This window comes from Limanda limanda, chromosome 9 (genome assembly GCF_963576545.1).
Source record: "Limanda limanda chromosome 9, fLimLim1.1, whole genome shotgun sequence".
Taxonomy (NCBI): domain Eukaryota; kingdom Metazoa; phylum Chordata; class Actinopteri; order Pleuronectiformes; family Pleuronectidae; genus Limanda; species Limanda limanda.
Window position 1 is genome coordinate 16388650 of NC_083644.1, and position 22622 is coordinate 16411271.

General features: G+C 41.6%; 2 protein-coding genes across 2 annotated transcripts in view; both read left to right on the forward strand.

The window, feature by feature from the left end:
- agbl4 (AGBL carboxypeptidase 4) overlaps positions 1-7208 on the forward strand; it is a 263547-nt gene extending 256339 nt beyond the window's left edge. The window contains exons 12-13 of the mRNA XM_061078886.1: positions 6865-6958; positions 7109-7208. Coding sequence (XP_060934869.1) covers positions 6865-6958; positions 7109-7208 — 194 coding nt within the window. The remainder of the gene's footprint in view (positions 1-6864; positions 6959-7108) is intronic.
- Positions 7209-9213: 2005 nt separating this feature from the next.
- On the forward strand, positions 9214-22609 carry spata6 (spermatogenesis associated 6). The gene is made up of 11 exons (XM_061078458.1): positions 9214-9317; positions 10032-10169; positions 10736-10784; positions 10884-10925; positions 11030-11154; positions 12817-12897; positions 15507-15932; positions 17303-17396; positions 17591-17631; positions 18020-18177; positions 20716-22609. The coding sequence occupies exons 1-11, from the start codon at positions 9228-9230 to the stop codon at positions 20855-20857; spliced, it is 1386 nt and encodes a 461-aa protein (XP_060934441.1). The 5' UTR covers positions 9214-9227; the 3' UTR covers positions 20858-22609.
- The last annotated feature ends 13 nt before the right edge of the window (positions 22610-22622 follow it).

Consider the following 22622-nt stretch of genomic DNA (forward strand, 5'->3'; position numbering starts at 1 on the left):
AGATAGCCTATACATACACACACACTCATTCACACACAAACACACACACACACACACACACACACACACACACACACACACACACACACACACACACACACTGTTCCTGGAGTGTATTTCTCACAGTGAAATCAGGCCAATTGATATTGTAATCATTAGACTCATTATTTGTATATCTGCATTCCTGGTTGTGAATGTGTGTGCATGTGTTGTGTGTCAGGTCACGTGTTCCCACTAGAAAAGCATGTTGCTCTTTTGTTGCCTTGTGTTGCGACAGATGTGCAGTGACAGAATAAGGATGTGATCGCTGCGTCTATTGATTTCATTTACAAAGGAACGATGAGAAAGGGGCCTGTGGCGGCATGTGTAGAGCTGTGTGCGTGCTGCTGAGGCTTTGATTGCAATAAACAATGGAACAATGGAACAAACGTGATTCCTGTCGGCGACGATCATGCACACCCGCACACACACACTCACAGACATTCATCATGGGAACCAAGGTCACAGGTGCCTTAATGGATCCTGATGGGAGGAAGTTTTCCTTCAGCTGACCTTCTCAGGGCTGAAGAGCTCCTGAGAGCTGGCCGATGGCGGTCTGATCCGACCGATAGGGAGACGGAGAAGAGGGGAAAAGAGAGATTCTAAGAGAGAGATAAGGACCCTACATATGGAAAGCATGTGCTCCCCCTACACACGCTCACACACAGGTGGAGGGGAAGTTGGACATAGACAAAGCCCTAGTGCCCTCTAGTGCCAGGAGCCAGCACAGTCTTAGATGTAGTTATTTCAGATTCACTCATGTGGGATTAGTGAAAATCTGGTCAGTTCACATTGCAATGATGGAAAGTTAGTAGAAAATTTACATCATACCATTTTTGGGAAATTGTAAGAGTTTTTCGTGAAAGAAAATACAAAGAAAAGGATCAACTATAACTATAACTTTGAAGAGGGATATATGTGTGTGTGTGTGCGTGTCTCACTTTAATGCTTCTCATAGAATAATCTCAGGTCTTTAAATTACAGTCGTTATGCAAAGATGGAAATACACGCATGTACGTGCACACACATGTGGCACGACACCCAGGAACTTGCAGTTTACCATACGTTGAGAGGACAGGTGTCTCGCTGCTATGCAGAACAAACAAACAGCTGCACATAACCAATTCCACAAGGTGTTTTCATTAAAGCAAGATACGCAATGTGGAGCCTCTGTGTGTTTGCAGAGGGGATATTTCTTCCTAAGGTCAAATTTGGAGAGGACTCAGCTCTGGTGGGAGGACTTGCTTGATCTTTTTGTTTTTCAGAAGGGTGTGTGTGAGTGTGTGTGAGTGTGTGTTTGTACATGCATGTGTGGAGGGGTACGAGGAGGAGGGGCTCCACAGGGTGGGCAAGCTAGCCCAGGGACCTGGTGTAGAGTGGAGATTGGGGTCAGGCAGGTTGAAGGAACCAACCATGTCGCTTTTTACGCCCCAGCAGTCAGCTCGATGGAGCGCGCAAATCATCAACAGAGACCTTTAGCATCTCAACGCCCCCTCCCTCCACCTTTCTCACCTGGCACGCGCACACACACACACACACACACACACACACACGCACAAACGCAGAGGCCCGCACAGTCCTCTAAACTAATACATGACAAATAAGTAATAACCTGGGCTCCTAACTCCCACCACTTCCAAACACGATGCCCTTCCCCTTTAATCTTTCCTGACTCTCCTCCTCCACTGCTGTGACTTGTAGCCACCAAAAATTGAAACCTTAACCTTTGTCACAGCTGAGACTTTTGTCACAGTTTGAAAGTGCCCTGGAAAAAGGTGAAATGCATTGTGTGTCTGTGTATGTGTGTTTGTTTTATGATCTCTTCCTTCCATCTCCTCTAATGTCCTCCTCTCTCCTCTAGTCCGTCCTTTCCTCTCATCTCGTCACCCAGAACATAACAGCTCATTATATCATCTAGTCAAGCTGAGAATCCTCTTCTCTGAAACAGCGGGGACAACCTCCGTCGTGGGTCTGTCTTCCCTTCGTCCTCTAATCATTTAGCACCTCTGTGTGTGTGTGTGTGGGGGGGGGGGGGGATGTGTGTGTCTGTGTGTGTTTGTGTGTCATTCATATCAAACTGTACATAAAGTTAGTTTCAGGTAAAATGCTGAATATTACATTACGCTGCGGTTCTGTAATTAAACATATTGGCCTGTGAATTTTGCCAGGTTTTCTTTATCGTCATAGTCCAACTGTGTTTCGCGATGGACCTTCCAGTTAAGCCTGTGAAGTAGAAACTGTAAAGTGGAATGGATCAAGGTTGAGAGAATCTGGGACGTTGTTCAAAACTCAGCTTGACACTTTCCAGCGTGTGTCTCTGTGTGCGTGTGTGTGAGTGTGTGTGTGTGTGTGAGCTTTGTGGGATTACTTACCTTGGTGTGTGTGCCTTTTTGTGTTGTTTGGAGACTTTGAAGCATTATTCGAAAACTTTAAAAGTCATTCAGACAGTAAAGCTTCACTGCTCTGGTTTTTCCCGCGTTGATTTGAGCAGTAGCTTTTTCTCTGCCACAGTATAGACGTGCACATTTTCAGGACTTTCTCAAACGTACAATTCTGAGAGAAAGACGAGTGCAATGTTTTGCTTGTTTTCCTTCAGGAGTGAGTCATGTAGAGGAAACAGTGGTCTTCCAATCTAAAGGGGTAACTCACATTCTCGTCAAGGGCAACATTGTCGTGTTATCCTTCAGTATAACTGTGTGACGTCAGTGGACAGGTAGATGCATCGATGCAGCACCGATTGACTGCCTATATAAGTGGCTGTAACTCGTCCTAAAAGTGCATGTGCGCACATTCATTCTCTCTCTCTCTGTCACTCACGCACACACACAAACACACACATTTGTCATCCTCTCCATTGTCTTCAAAAAGCAACACCCTAGCATGCACCTCGTCACAACAGTGAGACTCCATGAATACCGGAGCCATGCATCAGTGAGCCTGACACCCAGTGGACAGCCGGTGACAACTATGCAAATGATATAGCTGGGAGGCAAATATGCTTCACTACCAGACATCATACACATCAAACCCACGTGCACACTCAGACAAGTGCACACATAGAATGCATCGACGCACACACACACACACAGACACAAAATCATACACAGATGATTTCACAAATATCAATGCCGTGCTCAGGTGAACTGGTGTCCTCATGGGTACTCACAGAGATGCACAAACACACTACGCTTTGCAGTAGTTTTTGCAAATGTTGATGCTATGAAAGGTTTGTGGATGTTACTTAAAATCATGTGAAGTGCAAAAGGCACTTTTCAAAATTTTGACTCGAGCATCCATATGAAAAAAAAACTAAACTTCATGACGAAACTTGAGCAACTCACATCTTTGCAGTTGAAGCATTCAAAATAGTAATACTAGTTAGAAATGTGAAAGCACTTGAATTGGCAGTTGGAAAAGTAAAAGTTGAAATTAGAATTAATATCTGAAATTAAAGAATCTAATGCTTTTTTTATGTATCTCTGCTGTAATTAAAATGTGACATTTTAAAAAGGAATCTCTAAAAGCAACACAGAGAAAAAACTAAATTAGAGACTTGATGCCATAAACCACAGGCACCCAGATGAGACCTGCATGTATATTGTTATATCATCATGGACCTTTTGTTCTACAGCACTTTTCTTTTTGGAAATGTTGTAGACAAAGTTGAGCCTTTTCTTCACAACAAGAACTTTTACTCCTGTAAAAAAAAAAGAAGGGAGATAAAAATTGCGAGTTCACACTGTTTTAGAGCAGCATAAATCAGTGTCGTGTGTTGCTGTTAGGGAGAAAACAGAAGCCTTTCTCACACCTCTTTCATTTTATTGCTCAAGTTTCAGCGCGTGTCTCCTTGGCAGTGACAGTTCCTCCTAAATCAGCCTCTCTTGGTCCCTTTGGGAAATAGGACATGAGGTCTTTCAGTCTGTTGAATCGTTATTCGGGACAAAAATGTGCCTTTCTGTATTGCTGTTGTTGACTAGCCTCTTAATTAGCATTGATAATTAGCGCTCTATGCGTCAGCTCGGTGACAGGACCTGTCAGTGGTCCGTATTGATGGCTTGAATGTCCCCTTGCTTGTCTCCTTGTTAACTCCCGTCTGATCTTGACAGCATCCTCCACGTGTCTTGTCCATTTTACCACTAGGAGCCTTGTTGTCTGATCATCACCTTGTCTGTCTGCCAGGACCAGGCACGAGGGACACGAGCCGCTAAATGCCACGCTGACAGTAAACAGCTGCAGTAAACAAGTCATGATGTCCCCGTCCCATTTGTCTCACGTATCCCAATCTCATCAGCACCTAAACTGCCACGTCCTTGAGCCATGACAACGACCTGCTATTGATTAGACAAGACCCTTATGTGTTTGGAGATGTTGGAGAATACGCCTCAAAGTGACAAGACAGGAAAGGCCAAATCCATTCACCTCTCTGAGCTCCTCAAAGCTGCATAATGATAACACAATGATTGTGATAATGCTAAGAGATCCAGTCGAGTTCATGATACAGTATGAACAATATTATCAGGATCAGTCACACACGGTGCATTCAGATGTGGCTGCCTTCATATGGAGTGCAGCACCTGAACTTTTTCTGAATGTTTCCACTACCGCCCACGTCTCTACAGCTGGCCGACTGTTTCCTGGCTCACACACACACTCACACACGTCAGCAGCAGCCTCATTCCAGGCCCTATGGGTTCCCCCGGCGACGGGCCAGACAAGCATCAGGGCATCCTCCGTGTCTCGGACGATTTGCGTCCGTGGGTGAAGTTGTCCTTCAGAAGCTGACCGTCCATCACGAAACCTGCTGAAATAGACAGTGAGTCGTGACAAGCCAAGCTGAGAAGCCATCTGCGCTTTGAGGGGTCGTCCGGGAGATATTTGTGTCGCTGAGCGTGCGCGGCCAAAAAAATCTGGACTGGCACTGAGCTCTGCTGATGAAAGAGAGCAGAGGAAAACACCCAAAACTTTTCTGAGGTTAGAAAGAAGTCTTTCACATTAGTGTATCAGCTCCTCACAACTAGTAGATTTGTTTGGGCTTGCCAGCAGCATGGCTGTAGAGATAAGCATGTCTTTAATTGAGACTGAAATATCTCAAACTATCAGATGGTTCATGGTTCCAAGAGGATGAACCAATGCTCATAGTAGTGCTATCTAGCACCAACAACTGGCCAGACCTTTCACTTGTGACAATATTTCACATCCTAACAATAATCAGGACCTGCTGAAAGTAAAGATGATGACCTGCTAAATATCAGCATGTTATACATAGCCAAATTATCAGCGAGGTAGCATGCTGATGTTAGCGTTTAGCTCAAAGGACAGCTGTGCCACTAGCACGACTGCAGACTCTTATCTTGTTTAGAACAATTATGCGCTAAGATTAGCATAAAAGTGAGGACACAACCTCACTTTCTCCATCTGTGTTTTATCTTCGTCTAATCAGTATCATCATCCAGCGTGAGACAGACTGTGAGACCCATCCGCCAGCACACACACACACACACACAGGACGCACAGACAAACAGCCAGATGGGGTGTAAATATAGACTCTGGAGTCGTGTGGAGAGAGTTGCCATCAGCCTGCCGGGTGAAGAATGAAGTCTTGTGCAGACTCCTGAACACGCACAAAAACATCCCCTCACAGGCCAAGGTGACAGACTTACAGAGGGACTTTCTTGCATATTCACAGACATAACTTACCAGGTGTACCCCTGAATGTGTGTGTGTGTGTGTGTGTGTTTGTGTGTTGTTTGACAAACTACAGAGCCTGAACTCTACGCCCAGGCAGCCCGCTCAATCCGAGGATGAATTGTTTACAAGTTAACAGCTTTTCATCTTTATAGCAACCACGAGTTTTGCAGCGCAGGTCATTTTTTATCATTATGAGAAATTGGAATCTTCATCTTTGTCTGTATGCCAGTTGTTTCAATTACACAGTTGTGAGGGATAGATGGTCCAGCAGGCGACAGGCCGTATCTGCGTATCAACAAGGTAATGACAGGGGAAACGTGACAGATAATGTCGCTGTGTTGCTCCATCATACTTCAGTCTTGTGAATAATGGAGAAAGCTAAACATCAATGCCTCAAGATAGGGTGAACACATTTATGGTTCAGGTTGTTTTGTGTTGGCATCTTTATGAACAGATGTAAGGATGTTAGGTATTGATGTTGGATGATGGAAGAGACAGAGACACATGTCTGAAAGGATGGATGGATATTTTCAGTCAATATTGTTGATAGTTTTCCTCAGTCCATGCACCTTGGCGTCATTGTTTGTATTTAACTGTATTTACTATATCCTTAATCTTAATTGGGAACATTGTTGCTATCTTTGTTCGCCACTTCTTCATTATGTGTGTATGATTGTCATCATTACCTGCCCTGCTGCCTTAATGATCACAGCCGTAGCAACACCACTCATGGACGCTCGACTGTTTTGTAAAAGCAGTGAAGTTATTGATATTGTCACTAATGTAGTCAGGGCCAGTTGAGCAGGCGGATGATGTTTGTGCTCACCTCTGAATTTAAAGCAGGCATCAGCATGTAAGTAATTACTTTTGTCTGTTCAGTGTAAATTTGAAGGTGTCATGCACCATAGAAAAACATTCCAAATTAATTCATAAAGTCAGTTGTAATTTAAGCTAGGACCTTAAATCACTTCAAGTTGGAATCTTTAGTTTACTCTGTACAAATATTTTTTGGCCACTTGTATAAACACTGTGCTGACATATTAACCTGCAGCTATCACATTCACTCCACAGTACAATGACACTGCTCCTCACCAATGGACCTCATCCAGAAAACTCTCCTTAACTCTGGTGCCTCAGACATGAAGCTGGGCAGGAACGTGGCTCGTACCTTCCTTGATTACTACAAACTCACCAACCTTATCAAGGACAACAGACCAACTCACATACAAAGGTAAAGCAGAATCATGGTCATGACTAAATACTAGTAGAAAATAAATCATTCACAGATTTAAAACTCTTCCTTTTGCATATTATTAAATGCATTTTTGCTATTTCCTGAACTGAACTTCACTCATTCACATTCATATGTTCTTGTCTCCAGCTCCGAGGTGAAGTCCCCGACAGGCAACGGAAAGGGCAATGGCGTCGGCAGAGACGCAGTGGACAGACAGAGAGAGAAGAGCCAGGGTGTCAGGCACTAGGCAGACAGACGGACACAGACTGATCGTGTATCAAATGCAGAGCACCGTGGAGGGAGAATCCTTCACACTTCATTGCCTTTAGAAGCTCCACATTTCTCTGGCTTTGCAGACTTATATTCACAGATTTGTAACAGTGGGGTTACTGGTATTTGGAGGCAATAAAATCCAAGTGTCCTCCTGAGTTATTTAATGAGTATGAAATGTGGACTGTTGTAAACGAAGGGAAGACAGACTATAGTTACCATCTCTATCATACACGTTAATAAAGCAGGAGACAAAACACTTAAAGAATTCTAAATAGAATAGATCCTAAGGCTCAGGATGGCGCTTTTATGTCACATGTTCTGCCGCTCACATAAAACAGCAAATAAAACAGGGAAACGTAGCAAGCAAATCCTGACGTGTTTCATGACGATTATTAAGCATGGAAGAACAAAAGAACAAAAAGGCACAAAATCCCTCATTTCTTGAAGTGCTCTGGTGGGATGAGCTGACAGTGTTATGTCACAGTACCTTGGATTGAACCAGAAAAGAGGCTAGTGTCATGAAGCCTTGCGCATGTTGTTGTAGAAGTAAAACATACTGAAACGAGGGCAAACTTATCAAACATTTGAAGTGTTTTTTAAATCGGATTTGACGGTTTTAGACTTAAAACATGTGGGTTTTATGTTCCGGTGACAATGAAAGTGCAGTTATAGCTCTTTTTCCATTCATTTTATTCTAAGATGAATGTCCAGAGATGTTACCAAGGTGGCTGCCAAGTGATGACACTCACCTAAAAGAACTTTGTTTTTATTTAATCTGAGGCCTTCATTCAGCAGCTCATTTTTTGTGTATTTATATATGTTTGTAAATAGATGCATGCTTCTCTGTTGCTCCTGACTTACTTTATGACTTGACCTGGATGATGTTATTATTGTTACACCTGGCATTAAAATTTGTTTTTGTTTATCGCACTGCAACCAGATAGTGTTTGATGACATGAAAGTAAAGGTATAAATGCACCCAAGACTTGATTATTCCTAACGATTGTTCCAAACCAGCACCAAGGCAGCTAGCAGCCATTAGCCAGTGAACACATGAAGCCGTCCTCTCATCAGTCCTGATGTTTTTCAAAAATAAATGTAGGAAAGAAAAGAGCAGTTTTAGTTTTTTTATGGATGACACTGGAGACGCGTTAACACCTAGTGTAAACGTGATCAGGTTAAATGTGTCGATATGCTTTTTAATGTTGTGTGTGAACGGAGTCACTGTTGGTTTTATTATCAATTACGCAATAAACACTTTATCACCCAATCGTGATGTTGTAGACTCAGTGGCCTGTGGGGTCTGACAGAGAAAAAACAACCGACACTAAAGACTACAAAAACACATGACCACAGATAAATGTGCAACAACCTAAAGATGCAAAACAACAACAAATGGACTCAAACTGACCACAGACAGACAGAAAATTCTCCGAAACGCACAATGTAACTTCAGAGAGAATCAAAACTCACCAAATGATCAAAAAAGACCAAATAACTATAACAGTTAACAGTGGTGTCTGAACATACACTGCTTTATAAAACGCTAGGTTTTAGGACATTTTGAATTAGATGCTATAAAGGCTCTAAGGGCAGATTTAACAGGGATTTAGATTTTACTTCTTGGTCACATGACTCCACAACTGCTTAGTGACTGCTGCTTTTGCTCACCTTCCTGATTTGATAGTTCAAATGTCAAACAGGCATAATGTAGATCATCACAGATGCAACAACAACAAATAAATAAATAAATATTTGATTTAAATAAATCAAATGAAGACTCTAACAGTAACTGAACGGGCCGAGCACATGCATTTTGAAGCGGTGCATGCGTTTTGCGCATATTTCCCTGCTGGACAGTCTGATGCTTACTCCGTACCAGCTGGTGGCGATAGTGAGCCTCTTGTGGTGTAATTCGTTCAGTGTTAAAGAGCAAAGAACAAGAGCGTTGGTGGTCTGGCAGCTATGACAACGAAGTTTGAAAGTTGTCGGAATGGCTTCTCTGAAGAGGAAGAAGAGGTTTTCCTCCTCTAAAGTTCACCAGAAGTCTCTGAAGTGTAAAGTTCAGCTGGACATTCACACAGTGAGTCTCACACGGGACCTGCTACTGCTAGCAAGCTAACGTCCCCGTCGCTAACGTCTCTTTATCTGTGTTTATTATCCGTAGCTATGGGTTATAATGTTATAGATACTGACTAGGAACTAGCTAACAACGGATTGAGTTCAAAGAATGACCTCATCGATGCTATAGTTCGTCTTTACGGATAATGATGAAGACAAGAGGAAGTAAAAGCAGAAGTCAGAGCTTAGCTTAACTATTTAACTTCTGTTGTTGACAGTTAATCCACAAAACGACATGTTCCTCATTGTACATGAAAACATTCAGATTATTTAATGTTCTTGTATTCATCTCTGTTGTACACATGTATTTAAATGTTTTATTTTATGTGGTTAAATTCTTACTTTCTCACTTCAACTACTGAATAGGTACCAGAAATATTGAGATACAACACATAGTTGATCCACCTCAGAACTGTTTGTCATTCTCTGCTCATAAGGAAGAGTTTAAAACCACAACCATCACCCAGCAGCAAAAAAACTGTCGTTAATCTTAAAAGAAATACATATTTGCCATTTATCCTGATAATTCTCAATATCGACTGTCAGTCACATCCCCCGTCCCTTGGTTAAACTGTTCACTTAATTTGTGCTTATGTTTCGTAAAATAAATACATTTTGGCATTAAAGAAAACCTAGAGAGCGATAAACAACAGAATGCGTGTGTCACTGTTTACAGGTCACATGTCCAGGAGTGCTTCTGTCTAGAAAGAACAGGATCTACCTGAGTGTGTGTGTCATGGGCCAGTACAGGAAGACTCCCTGTTTGCCTGCTGTCTTCCCTGTGCTCTTTCACCACAAAATGGTGTTTGTCAAGGTGAGAACAAAAACATTTCATTCAGAAATAAGGTTGGGGCACAACATATGGGACTCCTATCTCTTTCTGGCGTCTTTGTTCAGATTTGGTTCATTGACTTGTGGAATATTTGGTACAATGTCAAAAAGAAATGCATTTTATACCTCATCTTCTATTAAAACCCTTCTGGGATATTAACATCTGTTCATATTATCTGCAGTGGATTAAGCACAAAATAAATCTCCTTCCCAGTGTTTTCTTTCTCTTTTTTCTGTTTGAATCCTTATGCTTATGTTTGTGCTGTTTGTTGCTTTCTTGCACTTGGATTCACTCCAGGCTTGGGGCTCGCAGCTTTCAGTCATAATTGCTCATCTCTTTTTGAGTAGGCAGAAGCTAATTAAGCAACTGAGCAGAGTTTTGCTCTAAATCTGAAGATGTGAATCAGCAGCCCTCCAGCATGAACGCTCCTGCCCTAACTCCTGATAGAAGAGGCCTTCTCCTCCTCGGGGAGAGAGAAGTAGACACCGGGCAGTCTGTCTCGTGCTGATATAACTATTGATCTGTCTGCACTCTGTCTGTTTCACCAGACTTTCCCCGGCGTTGTTGACCCTGCTGATGTAGCCGACCTCCTCGAAGGTAAACAGCCCACTGGGATTTGCTTCCTCATCTCTTAGTCCTATGAGCCGTGAGGCTGATCATTAGCTCACCGTCAATTTGCTCTTTTCTTCCTCTTAGCTGACACAACGTCTTTTGAGCTGATTCAGTTGGTGCCTCCAGGTACGTTTTGTGATGATGCAGGTTTAAGTCTCCACTGTATTCAGTCATTACACTGCAAAACAGGATTTCTAACTTGGTTACTGTCTGTTTGTGTGCCTGTTTAGGGGGTGAGATCCTCGCGACAATGGAGGAAAGCAGCAGAGATTTCTTGTTCCCTGGTTCCAGACTGAGCTCAGGAGAACGAGCGGCAGAGAGAGAAATACTGATGAAGAAGTCCTCATTCTTTCCTGTAAGCTGTTTTCCATCTATTCCTTTAGTTTCTTTCTTAATCCTCCTTCTAACACCCGGGTCTATATTCATCTAAAAATGAATTATGAATAACACTTATATATTCTACAGAATCAAGTTAGGACAGGAACTCTTTCTGTGGATTGTGAGTATTAAGCAAGATTTATCAAGTGACTTACTCCTTTTTGCAGTAAAACAATAACTCAAACAAAATGGTTCACATGCATGCTCAGAGGAGGAATAGCCTGTCACAGATATGGATTCCCCTTACATCTGCTGTGATTTGTTTCTTTAAAAGTAGTTTGCTCTGCGAAAACACATACAATTGTAATTTTATAGAGATTAAATTTAGTTTGTGTTAAATCCTTAATATCCCCAGTGGTAATTAGCATATGAAAAATATAACACTCAAGAGGAAACTGGCTGGAACAAAAATCTGTTCTGTTCCGATTCGCCTGTTGGTAGATGAGGTACGTCAGAGAACTTGTATAATAAGGAGAATTTTCCACGTTGACTATTGCAGAAAATGAAGATGCATGGAAAGTAACTGCAAACAAAATCAATTCCAGATTTATTCTTGTTGTGTGCCTCTATGATAAATGCAAAAAAGAAAAGGGACAAAGTGTTGTAACATCCGTCAAATGCAAATATGTGCTGTGGCCTATTACTATTCTCAATTGCGCTGCCTCAGCTAACAGATTATTCATCATGATTAATGATATTTTGAACAATTACATTGAAAAGTGACTTTTGTTTGTCTCTAATTCTATACTGCAGTAATGTACAAGCTGGTCTAGTCTTAACCAAATTAAAAAATGTAATGAATAACTTATAATCTTAAAATTGCAGAGGAGTAAAAGTGATTCATGCACTTGAATGAATGTGGGCACAAGTGTGACACATGTCATTTAGGCCCGCTAATGGACCAGAGCTACAGTTGAATTCCATGGCGAGGGTATTTTTGTCAGTCGTTGCATTTGTAATTCAAATGTCAAAGCAAACCCACATTGCGCTCACCGGAAATATTACACAAGTTGTTCACAGAACTGAGAGGATTGTTGCCTTCTCTAAGTGAGTCTCCTTCTAATCTCAGTGGCTCGTATATATGTGCACATGACAGCCAGGTACGCTATCCAGATAACTAATTCAAAAGCACTGTCTCATCCCGGACAAAGTGAGGTTATTCATTCAGACGAGATGGCATTTTCCTTGTACATCTGTCATCTGTCTTTGCAAAAAAAAACAAAGTAAGAACCTCCTCTCTTTTCAAACAACTCAACTCTTATATCATCTCTTCTCCTCGCTACTTTCTCTCCCTCTTTTATTGCTCCATCTCTCCGTGGCTGCGGGTTACTTTTCTATCCTCACGTAACCGGCATATTTAAATGTGTTTAAACACCATTCCCCTCTCTGCTGCTTTTATGTGTTTGTGTTTGAAGGCCAACATAGCAATTTAGATGTCTCTCTCTCTGAATGCCATATTATTTAAACATCACTGGAGCCTGTCACTGTTCGGCAATTTGTTTGTTTTTTTCAAGCCACGCGTAGATTGAAGTGTTGTGGTTGTAAATTGGTGCAGCAAACAAGCTCTTTTATCTGTCCCTTTGTCTTCATCTCACTGCTCAAGGTGTTGTGCTGGGTCCTTTTGTCTCTCTCCCTCTAGGGAATCTCCCTCAAAGTGCAGTTCACAACGACATCAGTCATAGAGGAGAGTGATGGGAGAGAAGGCTGGCCGGCCTCGCCTGTACGTATATTATTTCATCACACACACACACACACACACACACACACACACACACACACACACATGGTATCGTTTTTTACATTTGTTGGTGCTTTTGTAGTTGATGTGTAAAATGCTCTAGAACAAGTCAATCTAAATGTTGTTGTGTGTTTGTGGCCTTTCAGAATAGCTTTGTCCAAACACAAACAGTTCAAATTCAACAAATTGCTCCTCATAAGTCGAGCAACCGTCACCACAGACAGTTCAAAGTGTCTGAGGTTAGAACACATCGCAGCTGCATACGCTCATCTCATCTCTATGCGAGTGTTGACCTCCGTTACAACACTGGCGACTCATCTCCAGTGGCATCTAATGAGTATCGCTCACCATCAGATTTGTTTGTTTTCACCATACATACCCACCTTCTCTTGTTGCCATGGCTACTGCATCTATCTATCCATACTGGCAGTGTTTCAAGGGTATCCGTTCTCTCCTTGTGAATGTAATTACGCGGCGGCAGATCTGTGTTGCTGATAGCAAGACTTCTCTCACATCTGCGACTAGCTCGGAGTTGACATCATTTTTTTGTCACAGAACCAGTCAGTCAGCATCTTACATTTACTATTACAGACATGATTCTTCTCCACTGTGTCCTAGACTTGGGTTGATTTCCACTTGTTCTGCTTAGGTCCAGTTTACAAGCTTAAATAGGTTTGATTACAAGTGAACTGGCTGAACTGACATTGTCATTCTGGTGGGTTTGGTCAAATTAAAAAGGAGCCTACATCAGCAACCTGTGAGATCAGATATGTTTGGGGGTGAGGATGAGAGGAGACATGGCAGACTCAGGGTTTCCCCGGAAGTCTGATCCAAGGGTCATGTTTTTTATTACATTTGAGGCGGTTGTAGTTCACCTTGCAATTTTTTTGTCGCTCGAGGGAATTCTGCATGACACATCTCCATCCTGTCCTCATCACCTGCATTTGCTGCGTCTCCTACCCTACTCCTGACGTCTGACGTTGATTGGTTCATAGACAGGCGTCTCAGATAATAACTTTAAGAGATGTACTTCATTGTGATTCTTTCTCTCTGTCTGTCAGCTTCCCATCCACTGTTTTCAACACAGAGCTGGTACACTTAATTTACTTATTTAATCATCAATTAGCACAAAGCTTTTTACTAAATGATTAAAGGACATTTTTGGAGCAAAATTGCCAAACACTCTCTCTGTGCTCTTTGGCTTTTTGTTTCACATTTATCGACTTTCTATCACTTATGATGATGAAATTAAATATTTTTTGGTTTGTAAAGACCATTGCTGGCCATCCTTAGATTGCAGACAAAAGCTCCAGAGGTGGGCTGAAAAGAGACTCTTTATTTTTTAAAAGCAGGATGAATAAAAGTCTTTCACAAGCAATCCTCTTAGTACCACATGATCCATCACACAGTGGTTGGCATGTGGTACCAAAAACACCGCCGTGCATTTCCCAGGCTAAGCTATTTGTTTAAATGGGATGTCATTCACAGCAAAGAAGATTGTCAGAGTGTTCTCCTGGCCCCTCGGGGGATGTCTGGATCAGAGCACCGCTGTGGCTGTCAGACAGTAGAATTTCTCCATTTTCTCTTTCCTAATGGCTCCTCAGCGTAGGCATTTCCCTGACTGTCAGCCCCCCAGCTGACAAACCATGTTTTAATAGATTTAGACGGATAGCAAGTTCCAAAAAACTCCCCCAAAAAAGTGAAACTGTAGTTGTGAATATACACCCAGTTCTTTAGCAGTGCACTTTTTACCCAGTGCCTTCTCATTCTCTGTCTACTCTAATTTAAGTTGCTAGTTTTTAATCCCAAAGTTATTTTTATTAATAATCCACAACCAAAGCATTGTTCTTAATACCAAAAGCAGCTAATCACATCAGAGCTGCCTCTTCCGCTCAGGAACAGTGACAGTCAGTGTTTGTCCACAGTGGAGAGGAGAGGAGCTGAGGATGAGTGGAGCGAAGGGCATACTTGTCTTAATTCCATTAAATCAGACCACTCTCAAATGGCAACATTAATGAAGATTTATTCATAATTTGGTTTCTCTTAGAAATAGTTTTAATGTTGTGTGATTCCCCAATTAGCATTTCGATTATCTCTTTTTACAGCCAGGTAATGCCTCTTTATAATATTAGACTGGAGATGGCCATCAAATGCAATTAACATTTTATCTTAATGTATTTATCCCCGGCTGGCATTACCCACAGGAAGAGGGATATTGCATCGGAGGATGATGTTAGTGGCCATTAGAGTTATTGAAGTAATTCTGCAGAGGTTGTCTCCATGGAAGTGGCGACTGTGAGAGCTGTTGTTGTTGTAACACTTAAGCCGAATGATTAGCTAATGGTTTAATGGTTTTCGTCCAGAGAGAACAAGTCTGTGTCGAAAGTGAAAGCAGCTGCCTTAATGGCTAAAAGGCCTGGTGCTTCAGTGGAGGAATAACACGTTGGTCTGTAGAGAAATCTGAGCTGCTGAGACAAATGTGTGTGTGTCACCTCGAGGTGAAGACCTGAGAGAGTAGTTTGACATGTTAGAACAGCACATAAACATTTCTCTCTCTGTTTCTCTCTCATACTGTGTCCCTGCCTCCCCAGAACCGCTGTCTTTCTCCCGTGAAGCCATCTGTAACCCTGGCCAGACAAAGCTCGGAGAAGAAGTCTTCACCGTCCAGGCATTTCTCCAGGACGGATGACGGGGACTATGTCTCTTTGAGAGATGGAAAAGAAAAGCAAAATATTGAGGCAAACTCTGCATTGCTATCATCATCATCCAGACATCATCCCCTTCTTTCTTCACCCCCGTCTGGCCACAGTCACCAGAGACAGAAGAAGGAAAGACAACAAGCTTCTGTCGACTGTGGCTACCAGCAGCCCACAGTTTCCTCAAGGACTCGAGCCCTGTCCCCTTACACTCATCGCAAGATGTGCCAGCTCTCGGAGGATGCCAGGCAGAGGCTCAGCCACCTCCAGCTGGGGCCTCACCACTTCAGGAAGGAGACTGAGAGCCAGCCGCCCTTTTTGGTTAGTAACATCAAATACAACGATCAGCTAACATGAAAACTGGTTAATGCTTTCCATATTGTGGCTGATCTATGTATGTCTCTTACCTTTTTTTAAAAGAGTTCATTCTGATCCATCACTGTTGTGATTTAAAAATTAATTTTATTTGTTTAGAGTTTTATTTATTGTCCATGGCTTCAGGACCAAGCCTAAATAACACCAATCTACCACCACAGTAAAAAACAGTTGCCTGTTGTAATGTTGCAGGTGATTAATGTGTACGCATCCAAAGAGAAGGATCGCGATAAAAAAAGTGCTATGAGTCTTATTTAATACCAGTAATATACATGTTCAGTAATCAGGGGTTATAACGTTAATGGGATCCTGAATTGATGCAGCTCAATCCTCAGCGGGAGCTTCCCAAAATTTGACTTAATCTAGCGGGCAGATTAAGTGGAGGGCATATTAAGAGCAGTGTTAATCTTTTTACCTGAGCTGTTAATGCATTTTGACGTCATGAAAATCTTTCAGACCTGTAATACGGTCTGTTATCTTCACTCAGGGGCTGGAGTGTTCTTGAATAGCACAGAACCTGTGATTAGGCTGGTACACAGTTATTTGTTAACACTTGAATTATGACCGTATAATTGTTATGAGAGATTTGCATATAAAAGGGACGGTTTTCTGATCACATGGCCTTAGGGAATAATATACAATCGATGGACAAGAACAACACAGCCTAGTCCTCTACTCCTCCCTCCCCCCACTGAATCCCCCATGTCCTCATTTACATCAAATCTAATCCTGAGGTATGAATATCAAAATCCACTGGCCTGCTGTTATTAAAGGGAATGATTAGGGACAGAGTTGTTTGTTTTTGTCACACACATGAATGGAAATTCACTTCAATACAACTGCCGGTTTTTATTAAAGAGAGGAGCAATGCTTTTCCTGCTCTGCTTTCCCTGGGGGAATCTCCTGTCGACAATTAACCCGGGTAATTGTGAGTCAAGCTGCAATTAACAAATAGATACCTAATGAAGTAGCTTAGCCCCTTGGTGAATGCATTATCAGTGCACATTGCAGAGCCTCAACTCCTGGTTGGTGTTTAGAGGGAGGCACATTCCTGAAGATAGCCTGAACTATGTTGTTTGAGGCTCTGTACTGAAGGTGATTACTCTGTGAATATCTTTTTTTTTATTTATTCCTGATTGTAATCTTGGTGATATGCTTCGGGTCTGAGACAAACTAATATGTTTGCTGTTGATTTATTTCATTCATTACAGAAAACAAAACATATCTGTTTTTCCTGTTTAGTTTCAGACATGTTACACTGTTAGGTTTTTTTCTGTTTAACAGCCAGTTATTTTTCTCTCATGTTTTTACGCCAGGTCTCTCATTGCTGTAGTGACTTGGTGGTGGTGACTCCATCCTCTTCTCCCCACAGTGATCGACGCTCTCTTTGCTTCTCAATTAATCAAACAGGTACTGTAGAACTAAATAGTTACACCCAAAGCCACCCTTTATATTTTACTCAATTATGGTACAAGGTCTGTATTTATATAGTGTTTTTTTTGGTATTGATGACCATTCAAAGTGTGGAGGAAAGGTTCAAACCTCCAGGAGTCCTAAAGCTACTGTGATTTTCATACAACTCTAGCTTGTCTTTGTCTTTGCAGATTCTTACCTCCTGGGTAGTTACAGACCAAGAACAGCAAGAGTAAGTCTAATCTTACACTTTAGACCAAAAGTCAGCAACTTTCTCAGTAGCAAAGTATTTAAATGTTGTATACTGAAGTTTGCTTGGTTATCATGAGAAAATTGTCTCATCACTTTCAGACAAATCGTTTACACACACTACAAAGATGACTTATTTACACATCTGACTCCGTTTTATTATGTTTTTAGTGCTGTGTTGTTTAAACAGTTGTAACGATACTCTCATGTCATCCTAACACACGTTTCATAAAAATCTAAAATGTTCCTGCTTCTACTGGAAATATAACTAGATATTATGTTTACATTTTTGTGCAAAGTCATTTCCTTGATTTAAAATACATCTTTTCTTGACTTTTACCTGAACCCTGTTGCCCTGTGGCCTCTCCCAGGTGAAGTCAGGATCTGTGAGGGAGCAGCTGTCTCCAGAGACACAGTCCAGACATGAAGCCCAAAACTCTGTGATAGATTCTGATCCTGCTCAATCTGCCCTGGCTACGCCAATTTCCAGACGTCGTCTGGATCTCAGCAACAATTCCATCAGAGAAAGGTAAAAACATTTCCCTCAACCTGACCCTGAAAATGAGCGTTCTTCATCGTCCTACCAATTATAGAAGTCGATCTTTACTTCTTACACCAGGAGTTAGGGACCTTTTTAATAATCATAACATCCCTTGTGAAGTTGACTGAATTATTTAAGACATACTGTATATTACACTAACCCCACTCTCTTTTGGCATCTGTCTAATGTCACATGGTAGTGATGATGACATGAAAAGATCTTCCTGAAGTAATCCTCACCTTTGGGAGTGGCACATGTTGCTTCCAAAGACAGTGAATCTGTTTGCATATCAAACTCTGCAGTCATCCCTCACACAAAAAATGATAGCTATTTATGCAGTGTTTGCTCAACCTGTTTTTATATCTTGTGCTGTATCAATAATCTCCCCTTCGTAAAACCAAACTGACGCTTTGAAACAATATTAATTTGGTTCTAGCAGCTCTGCATCAGCAACAAGGGTCCTTGCTCAAATGCTCCTTCTTTATGAGGTTTCAGCTTCTTAGCTATTAGCTTGTTCACTACAAAACTTCTGTGTACAACATAGTCTCTGTCAGAATGTGGTCTTGTGAAAGGAGCTTGTTGGGCACAAAAATGCATCCAACTCATCCGGTTTAGTTTCCAGCTGTAATGGCATAGAGATTATTCTTTTGAGGTCTTAATGGTATTTCCTGTAAGTGAAGAAAAAACATTTATTTGTGTAATGAGAGTTTTTTGGGGATGTGCAAGTTGCTTTTTTCGTATTTTTTAACAGTCTTTCAATCAGGATCCTTCAACAAACCTTTGGGAGTTGGGGATGAATAGTTTGAAAGGCAAAGGGTTCCCCCACCCTGTGTTGGGTTAGTACGGTTGCCTGCATCACAAGCCTTTGTTTCAGTTGATGTTCTTCCACAGTAAGAAGAACAGAGACAGCAGCAGTTTTTGCATGTTTTTTTTAAAACTTTGTAATCTCTCCTTAAAAGTAAAGGGCTCTACCTTCAGCTGTACATGTGTGCAGCACTCCCCACATTGCATCTGAACTCTGAGTTTGGCTTCTCTAGCCACACAAACCAGCAGATTTTCTTCACACTCACGTCTGCTGAAAAAACATAATCCTCTTTTTTGTTGGTGTTTGCCCCGAATTTATCTTGATCCATCTGTGCAAATCATCCGTGTTTGCTTAAACGATCTTAAAAGCAGAAGAGACACCTGTATGAGTTTCCAATTACTGTGTACAGCAAATATATGGCAATCCCCCCAGACATTAGTCATACACTGCCGCCGCTTTGTGTGTGTGCTTGCGTGCACTCACACACGTCCAATCTTTAATTTTGATCACATTCGACAGGCAGGATGAATTCCCCTCCACCTCTTAAATTACAGAAGCTGATGTCTTGTCATGTTTGTTCATTACTGAGAGAAGAGGCAGAGAGACAAGAAAACAAAGAGGAAAATGGTATTGATTTGTGTTTCAGCTTGAGCCTGATGCATTTGACCCGATGCATGCTTTAATACATCCAGAGAGACCTTGTCATCGATCATGGCAGCAGTGGGTTGAACACACCGATGGGACCGATGTTCCATTTGTTTGTTTATTTGCTTCTGCTCTCCTTTCCCCCGTCCCTTCAGCTCAGTCCATAAGTAAACATTAAAATCAATAAGCAATCTTAAATTGCAAAGTAAATTGTAGGAAATGAATGATACTCTTCTCTCAATTGAAAACGCGACAGGAGTTGCCGGGCGGGAGATTAGAGCGGGCCTCTGTAGATTCCCTCCGACAGGGAGAGGGGCACGTCTTGCCACGAGTCTCTGATGTATAAAGAAAATGACAGATGCCAGTGGCAGCGTTTGCCCCCTAAGCCCCAAAGTCTCAGTCTATTCATGTCTCTGGATGAATTGTCCTTGATGACTTTCTGAAGCAGGTAGTGAGTTTATGTGATTACACAAGAAAAGCTCCTGTTGTCACACTGCGAGTCTGGACAAGACACCAGTCCGTCAGTCAGCCACCCCCCCCCCACTCCCTTCAAATAGACAGAAGTGAACAGTAATAAATTGCAGTATCGCCTCTCATCTATATCTGTCTGTCAGTGCAATCTGTCATCTCACCACTGCCCATGGCCAACTTCCACACACATTTATATTGTATTGATGAAACATGTTTATGCCTCCAGATCAGTTGGTTCTGTCATTTGAGAAATTACTTGTTTTGCACAAAGGGTTGAGTGTAGAGGAGACCAAGTCTAAACTAGGGCTATGTTGTAGCACTAACGGGCCCGATGCATTGAGAGAGCGATCAATGACCAAGCGCACGTCTCCGCGTTGCATGCTTTTTGCAGCAAGGACGCTTCACTTCCTGCTTCCGTCAAGCATAGTCGATCCTTGCCTGCTAATTGCTCATCACGGTTGATGCTATCAATTGCACATCACACTGTGAAAATTGTATGTAAATAGAATGATAGTTGTAAAAAGCTTTCTACCTGTTGCCAGTAGGTGGCGCCATCACTATTATTACATTCTTTTAGTAGTGTGTCGTCTCTTGGTGTTTCTTAGGCTGCAGACCAGTCAGCCCAGTCCATCCCACTGGGAGGAGATCCACCGCCGAGTCCAGAGGATCCTGCAGACACACAGAACAACCTGGGACCACCGAGTGAAGTTTGACCTTTTACCTTCTGATCTTAAAGTAACCAAATAATTGGAAGTGACACTGCAAAGATTTCTTACTGTTAAAATGCGCGGATCGTGATCCGCTTCTTTCGTCTGCACTAACCTGTTGATGCATACTTACACGGACACACTTTTTTAAACAAAAGAATCATCACTCGATTCGATATTAATTTCAAACAGTTTTTGTCATCATTACGCTTAGAAAGGGATGTGTTTGGGCTGTGGTTTAAGACAGGTGGAGCGGGAAAATGGTGAATGGAAGCTGCAGCTGTTAGGAGCTCATCCCTCGAAACACAAAAGAGAAACAAAGAGGAAGCCAAGAGCCACCTTGGAGATTTAAGGGAGAGAGGAACAAAAATAGAATCCTGAATGAAAGACACAATGATATTTAGCAATAAGTTACACTGAAATATGTTAAATGTTGCCAACGTGCACACTCTCCTGGCACATAGGTTGTCAGCGGATATTTTTATCCCAGGTGTTTGTAGTTACTGTACCATTGACTCTGTTCTTTTCATTCATTTAATTATTTACACCCAAGGTTTTCCTACTGCAACATGTCAGAATGTCTCATGTGACAAAATAGAATTACCACCCTGCTGTTGTGTCCCTCAAGCAACTAGTGCAGTGTCAGTGCCACCTGGTGTTCCCAGTAATATACTGTATATACTCTGAACTCGACCTTTGACCCCTGATACCAGTTAATCTGTGAATCTAAGTGAACATTTGTGCCAAATTTGAAAGGATTCTCTTGAGGCATTCTTAAGATAACGTGTTCAAAAGAGGGTTTGTAAGGTCACTGTGACCTTTGACCTGCGAGTCTGAGTGAACTGTTGTACTGAATTCAAAGAAATTTCCTCAAGGTGTTGTAGAGATAAAGTGTTCTGTCGCGGGTGCAGCGGCGTAAAATCCCATGTGACAGTATTAAACAGAGGAGCTTGCGTCTTTTATTACAGTTAGATTTAATTAAGTGCAGCTGTGTTATTATTAGATATTTATTTTATATAAAAGTAAAGGAAATGTTTAAAATTTTAAAGATTGTGATTACACTGAATGCACTGGGTACATTTAACTAAATGTGCAAAGGATCTGATTAATGATCAAACTCCATTCCAAGTGTATTCCCCATATTGATGAATACCTCAGTCAGCAGGTGTCAGATTGTGCTGCTCACTTCAAAAGACGACACGTTACAGAAACTCCAACTACTGTCAAATACGCTGCAGAATCTTAGTCAATAAAGTTTGTTTTTCTGTGAATCCTCAACACAGCAGAAAATGTCCGACTGATACAGATTCTTGGTCCTGTATGTATATATTTATCAATGATTCTTAAGATGTCATCAACAACCATTTTTCTGCACTGCTTTTCCTGTAACTTTTTTATATGATGTAAATATCTGGCTTATTGTTGCCGTAGCTTGTCAGTCATCTTTAAGTGACTGTAACATTTTATTAAAGCGGGCATTTTGTAAAGGTTGATATATCAGGTCATTCTAATTGATCATGAAGCAGAGCAGTTAGTTTTCTGAACAGGTCTCCCAGTTGATTAAATTTAGATTTCACTGATAAAAACCTTCCCCGATGTATTTTTAGATGGGTAAATTGGTGCATTTCTGGCGTACTTGCGGAAAATATCTGCAAACCGATTAATCGGTCGGGCTCTACTGGGGATAGACGTTTTTATACGGTTATATTTATCTTCACTATATTATTTATAACAGTATTTCTGGCACACCACCAAACTGCATGTGATTTTCGATTGAAATATTCAGTTTGCATTCTCAAATGAAG

Excerpts from the sequence above, each read along its gene's own strand:
- spata6 (XM_061078458.1), top strand. The coding sequence starts at position 9,228 with ATGGCTTCTCTGAAGAGGAAGAAGAGGTTTTCCTCCTCTAAAGTTCAC. Across the intron at positions 10,926-11,029 it reads GATTCAGTTGGTGCCTCCAG|GGGGTGAGATCCTCGCGACA; the intron begins GTACGTTTTGTG and ends GTGCCTGTTTAG. Across the intron at positions 12,898-15,506 it reads AAGGCTGGCCGGCCTCGCCT|AACCGCTGTCTTTCTCCCGT; the intron begins GTACGTATATTA and ends CTGCCTCCCCAG.